Below are 7,155 nucleotides of genomic sequence, written 5' to 3' on the forward strand. Positions count from 1 at the left end.
TTCTAGGGAAAGAGAAACAGTAACGACACGTCTTTACATGGAGATGCCTATTCCAAATAAGAGTGGCAAAATGAACGTGTTAAAGAACTAGGGATAAAGCTGCAGCTAGATTTCATTGGTCAAATTTCACACAGCAAGTGAAAAATTAAAAATAAAACATTCAGTAGAACAAAATAAGAGAGTGTCCTAGCATGGTCTCAGAAATGTGGCTGTCCAAGCTCAGCAGTGGCCCTTCCCTTGGATTATTAGCATCCAAATATTAGATGGTCAATGGCAATATCTTAGTAGTGTGGCCTGCTAAATGATATGTCTGTGGTCTATCCTAAAGCTAAACTCTAATAATCTGCAGGATTCCTTTCTATCATTGAGGTGCTGGGATTAATTACCTTCCCAGATCTGAAATCCACACAGGAACAATTGTTAGAATTGCTTATATGACAAAGTAATAGGGTTTTTTATATCTGTACCTTGAACAGAGGATGAATGACGTAAGTATGCTGAACAGTCTGTACTATCATCATTGAAGGAGGCCAAAGACATTTTCCACCATTTACATTCTACCTTTTTAAACATATACTGTTACTCAGTTAGGACTTTTATTATCATGCAGCATTTCATTGCCAGACACAATAAAACTTAAAAATCCTAGAGTGGAGCTACAGAGGTTTTCATTATCTACTTACCAAGGTACTAGGGGTGTGCGAAGTGGGCCCTATTTGATTTAGATTTGGATTCGGCCCGAATTGGGGACAGTGATGCAATTTGTTGATTCAGATCACTGTCCCTGGTTTGATTCGGCCAAATCTGAATCTGAAGATTTGATGCTGATTTGGAGAATCAGTGATTCGGACATAGACACAGCTTTAAAAGTTTTTACCACATACCTTGAGGTAGCAGGCACAGCTTGTGATCATTGTGATGCTGGGGTGCATGGAGCATCCCACAGGAGTGCAGGGGGGCCCTCCATGTGCTCGGTGGAGAATCCAGAAGTACTTCTGGTCCACTTCCAGGTCTGCCAGGGAGCATGCCAGGGGGCCCCCGTGCTTTCCCAGCTCGGTGATTGGCTGCAGGGGACCCCAAACGCCCCCGCTCCGACCCAAGAGGCACCAGTCACCTCGCCAGGGGGGTGCAACCTGGAAGTGGACCAGAAGTGCTTCTGGTCCACTTCTGGGACTGGTGCTGAGTGCACTGGTGATCCCCCCCACCACCCAACCGTGCTTCTGTGGGACGCTCCATGCGGCCCAGCATCGCAGCGAACACGAGACCCTGCTACCTAGAGGTATGTAGAAAAAACATTCAAAGCTGGGTCTATGTCCAAATCACTGAATCTCTCCAAATAGATTTGGAGGATTCCAGTTCAATTCAGAGAGATTAAAGGGTCCTCTGATTCAATTCAGATTCAGAGATTCAGCCACCAATTGGGCCAAATCTCTGCCGAATCAAATTAGGGACCGAAGCTTCACACAGCCCTATAAGGTACTTTCAACTCCTGTGCCAAAGCAGGTTAAAACATAATATCAAAGCAAGTTCACTTTTATCCAGGGTATTTTAATAAATTACAGATTTAAAAATCCACTATGATGAATCCAGCTCTTGCTTACAATCAGTGCCTGACCCCTTTTGTGAGACCCATTACCAAATTTCTTCCATAGGTTTTAGTACACAGTGGTATTGATAGAGCGTTGAAACTGTGTGTTAGGACAAGGCTTGGTCTATATTCAAACACAGCCTTACAGTGTTCCCATGACAGAAAGGAATTTGTATATGGTCACTTGGCTCAGAGGAAGAATTAGACCTAGAGAACTAAAATCATTTTGTACTTATCCAGCATGGCAAAATGTAATTAATAGTGTCAAGCATGACTTTACTCTCTCTGTCTCTGTCTCCCCCTCTCTCTAAAGAGCCTGGACATATCACATCGGCATGGCATAACTAGCTGCGCATTGTGTATATATGAGAGATCTTTCTAAATAATTAAGCTCAAAGCATCTTCTCTCTTGCAATCATTTAAAAAATATCTTTGTACCTTCTTAGGATCAAGATAACTTCTTGCTGTGCTTATACTGAAAGTGTATTGTACAGAATATATCTTTCTCTACCTGCCAACTTCAGAACCATCATTAAAAAAAAATCTGAATTAAATAAGCAAAACCTCCACCAAGAATCCATACTTTCCAAAATTCCTGCTCTGCCTAATTAATTGTCTCATTCCTCATAATTGGTAGAAGCTGTTGCTGCACATGGTCTCTATTTATTTGGGGTGGGTATTGATAGCAAGACATCACACCTGATACGTCTTGTGACTCTTCAAATTTTATTGTGGCTTTTGGCAAAATGCAGGTTTCCCAGAAGGGCAATGAGTTGTGAGAGCAAACATTCAGAAAAACATCCAGCCTTTTGCCTTTTTTTTTCCTCTCCAACTTGCTAAAATTGAAAGTGCTGCTGCTAGAAGCTTCTCATCAGTCATTAGAGAATTGAAGCTTCTGATCTGTTCCAATCTAATAGGGCAATTTCAAGATGTGGGCAGATGAGACTTGCTTGACTTTAGGCATCTACTGAAGCTAAAAGCCACACCAGGTGTTCAAAAAAACTTCGATTATTTGTTGATCTTGCGTCATAAATCTGATGTAACATGAAGTGATTCATTAAATATAGAATAAATTTAATCTTTCAGGTGCTAGTTTGTGTTACTTCTTCTTCCTCCCCATTGATGCAGGTTACTTGGAGTCTTCATTTAACTACTGGATATATGTTTACAAAAATAAACAATCTAGTGCAGCTACTCAGGGCAATCCATTACACATCCACACATACTTCAGAGTCAGCAACTTTGAATTAATGAGGTAATATTATAGCATTTAAAACTGAAACTTTTTAGGAAACCTAAAGAAGTAATTCAACTGGTATTAAAAGTCCATAGGATCTTGGCACCTTATTCCTTTTGGTCTTTCTGAAAATTCTGGAGTTTGAACAGAAATAGCAAAGCACTTGAGCCTAATGATACATAATGTACTTACTCAAGTTGGGTAAAGAGCATCAGTGCAAAGACAAACAGACATTCTCCTGACTACAGATACAATGAGCCAACTTATATACAGGCAGGCCTCAACTTACCATGTTTTGAGTTACAACATTTCACACTTACAACGTTTATAAATTGACACTGTTTCAACTTTCTGACATCAGTTTCGAGTTTACAATGCTTGATCCGATGCAATGCCACACCAGCAAACAAGTTCGCTCAATTGCCCATCTCCCTGAAGAACATCTGTTCCTTGGACACTTTCTTTAAGAAAGCAGACAAGACTCCAGAAAAACCTGCAGCCAAGATTCCTGAGAAGACTGCAGCCAAGAGCCCTTCGAAAAGTCCAACAAACTCACCTCACCTTCCAAATCAATATGATTGCTATTTACAATATAAATACATTAAGGTAGCTATGTTAGTACAAAATTCTGGGTTATTTTTGGTGAAAACAGGGCATTGAGCCTTGGTACAGGAACATTGTTTCCTACAGGAAAATGGTTCTGAGTTACAATGTTTCCACTTACGACACGGTTTTCAGGAACCCATTGTGTTGTAAGTCCGAGGACTGCCTGTACATTCACATCACTGTGTGAACACAACTCACAGTCAAGCATATTTCTGAAGCCTTAGGAAATTCAAGCATTTGGGCTGCAGATCCTCTGAACAAAAAGCAGAGAGACTAACCGGTAAAATTATGGATATGATTTTTCTTGCACTAGTATAACACCGCTGTCTTCAGTGGAGTTATTTTTTATCTACATCAGCATGAAATCAGAATTGGATGCCAGATCAGGTTCAGGCACAGAGAGAGAATTATTTTTAAGCCTGTTAATGCACCCAGAGCCAGTTGTAGGGTCATCGCAATTGCCCAGGGTTCAAGGGCATGGGTGAGGAAGCTAAGTTTGTTCATAGCTACATAGAAGCAGTGCAGTGCAAGTCACTATGGGTACAAATCAAAGGAAGAAGGGCACTATCCCACGCCAGTTCTGCATACCTCCTTGACAGATTAGGAACTTTTTGAGCTGTTGTTCTTCAACTGCAGCCCATATGACTCAGGAATCAGACTCCTCACCAGGTGTTTCTCAGACTTTCCAAGGATTTCAGGACGTTCTCCTATTGATAATATCAGTTGCCAAAAAGGTGAAAGTTGGGAAATCAAAGCAGCTGGAGAAGGCAATGTTAATAACATTTCAAGCTGGCAAAAGGAAAATGATACATTTCAGCAGAGGGACAACACCATAACTCTCAAATACTTCATTCAGAATTCAAAGCCTGGGAAATTACAGGGTCAGATCATGGCTCCTAAGGCTGTGGACTTAGTACTGCCCTGGCATAAAGAAAATCCCAGGAAGTTCCTAGGCTAGAACTAGTCTATCCATCCTAAAACACAGGATGTAGCAGGAAGAAGATATGGTTCGAGTGCTACTGAAAGGCAGTTAGGAATGGATCACTAGGTGATTCTTACAAATTCTTTTCTAAATTCATATAGTGCAATGGATTTACTCCTGTGGAGTCACTCTGCATTATGCATTTTGCTGAGAACAAGTTCTTCTGTGGATTCTTCCACTACCTTGGATACAAATGAGGAGTAAAACCTTGTGAATCTATTGAATCTTCAGGGATACCTCCCCCTGCCCCTACCAATCCGTTAAAATATTTTCATCCAGCTCTTTCTGCATTAACCACAAAACTTGTCTGAGGAAACAAAACTTGAAGAAAATCTTTACAGTAGCTATGCTTTAATTCCCAAGTGTCTTTGCTGGTCAAAGGGGTGAAAGTCAGTAACAAAATTTGCAACATACATTGCAGCACTTCAAGAATATCATTCAAGAGGAAATAGATTTGCATTTTCCCCCCAGGCCTGATGGCAATGCAGGTATCATGCTAAAATTCCAGAGGCATGAGTGAGCCCTGCTCTGGACTTGCATCAAAGGCCTCCCACAGTTGGCCCAGCTGCAAATGGGAACATGTCCATTTGAACTGGGGAGTCAAAGGTGGCTGAACGTGATGGTTAGGCATGTCACTCACTTGCATGTTGTTGGCTACATGAAATGATGCATCTTAACCATACTCGCCTGTTGGCTCAGTGGACCTTCATCTTGACCAAATTTTGCACAAGTGATTGCACAGGTTGTGCTTTGAAATATTAGCCAAGGGACTGACTTATGTGTATCTGATTTAAGGGGGAAAAAATCATGTGATACCATAGGGTGCCAGTAAGTGCTTAGTAAGGATAAGATCAAAAATAAAAGATTGATTTTTTTTTTATACAACCTAAGGCTATCATCAGTCACCCACTTGGTTCCCCCCTTCCTCCCTCATTAAGGAGATCATTACAATCCTATGTTTTAGAGATAAAAATGATCACATCTGATGTGCCTTCATTTGGAGGAGCCTTGCAAACAGAATTAGTTCTGCAAATCCAAACTCTGTTCTAGACATACCCAGATCTTAATTCCTGAGTTAGTGAAATACATGTTAAGGGTCAGCTTTTTCTGGACGTCAGCAAACGCGGTCCTAAGGAACAAACGTCTTAAGATTGGCTGCAGGTCTCAAAATGGAATCTGAACTAAGGAATCTTGGATAATAATTTTCTAGGCATGCATGCCCAAGGTCAGCAGCTAATTATACAAATTACATGGTGGATGCACACTTGAGCAGTGTAGCTGAGTGCTGGGGAAGGGGAATTGGCAGCCACAATGTTGTAAATTCCAAAGGAAAAAAAGATTCAAATTACTTGATGCCCATGGCAACAAAATCAGTCCAGCATTTGAAAATCCATCTGGGCCTGTCAGTCATATCACCACTTAGAAAAATGCTGATTGAAGCTGATCTGATCATTTTGCTTAAATGCACAGGTGGAAATAGAATCCAGCTCAGTATTCCATAAGCTTCTCACCATGAGTCAAATCCATTTATTCCAGTGGGAGTAAAGACAGGAGGAGCTGCTCTTTAAAAACTGCCATTGTAGTAACTCTTGCACACTGAAACTGTAACTGTGTTATTAAAACATCTTACTATATTCTGATTCCTAGTTTGCAGAAACCTAATCCTGGTAACCATTTCTGGTTCTGTTTTAAAGGGTACCTAACTTAAAACTCTCCTTTCCAGTCAATACAGTTCGAGGTACTGCCCTAAGATGACATCTAGTAGCAGAGCTTTGCTCTGAAGAGTTCTGCTGACCAGGCTTTTCTACAGTGAAGGTCTCTTTTCATCTAGATGCTCATAATTAAGGCTTTATGACAAGCTTCCCCATTAATGGTCCTGAGGCAATGCTTGGTTTACCTGAATTGTGCACTGTGTGCAATAATTCACTGTTTAACCACTATCTAGAGAGTACACAGGGGGCCACATTTTTTAAATGGATTAACATTTTGTGCCCACAATCAATTATGGGTGCAATTTTGTGGACATAAACAACAGCAACATCTAACTATCCAATTACATCCACAAATCAAGTAGGCAGACATCTAATTGCCATTGTCTCTGCCCACAGTTATTCATGCTGACGACCAAAGCATGCAAAACTGGAGGTAGGATTGAGGCTCCTTGAAAATGTTGTCCCTAAAATTTAGCTCTTGTAGTTGTCAAACCAAGCATTTTTTTGTATCTTCTCTCTCTTCTGTAAAGATGCTCACTGTCAAGTGTCTATGGTATCTAGCCTTTGCCTTCCCACATTCCCCATTCCACTCATATCCCGCTGGTGGGAGTTCTGTCAACTCAGGTTTGAAATGAACTCTGCAACCTGCACTGTGCACTGAGTCACTCAAGATTAGCTTGGTTCTCCTCCTGCGCTGGTACAAATTAGGAGTGATTCCACTGAAGTGAGGGAGTTGCACTAGTGTCAGACTTGTGTGAAATCAAAATTGGGCCCAATAGTTTTATGTCTTACCAAACTTTCCCAAAAAAAATAAATAATAATAATAATAATAATATATATAGATAGATAGATTTCATAGATTTCATAGACATTAGGGCTGGAAGGGACCTCGGGAGATCATCGAGTCCAGCCCCCTGCCCAAAGGGCAGGAAGTCAATAAACGCACACACACATGTATGTGTGTTTGTAGTTCTATTAGGGCTGAAAAACTATTTCATAGATTTCATAGACATTAGGGCTGGAAGGGCCC

General features: G+C 40.9%; 1 protein-coding gene across 1 annotated transcript in view; it reads left to right on the forward strand.

Annotated features, from left to right (window-relative positions):
* Positions 1-483: 483 nt before the first annotated feature.
* Positions 484-7,155, forward strand: part of LOC109310332 (guanine nucleotide-binding protein G(o) subunit alpha) — a 215,058-nt gene continuing 208,386 nt past the window's right edge. Inside the window, exon 1 of the mRNA XM_019535414.1 lies at positions 484-488. Coding sequence (XP_019390959.1) covers positions 484-488 — 5 coding nt within the window. The remainder of the gene's footprint in view (positions 489-7,155) is intronic.

Source organism: Crocodylus porosus, unplaced genomic scaffold (genome assembly GCF_001723895.1).
Source record: "Crocodylus porosus isolate Cpor-Errol unplaced genomic scaffold, CroPor_comp1, whole genome shotgun sequence".
Lineage (NCBI taxonomy): Eukaryota > Metazoa > Chordata > Crocodylia > Crocodylidae > Crocodylus > Crocodylus porosus.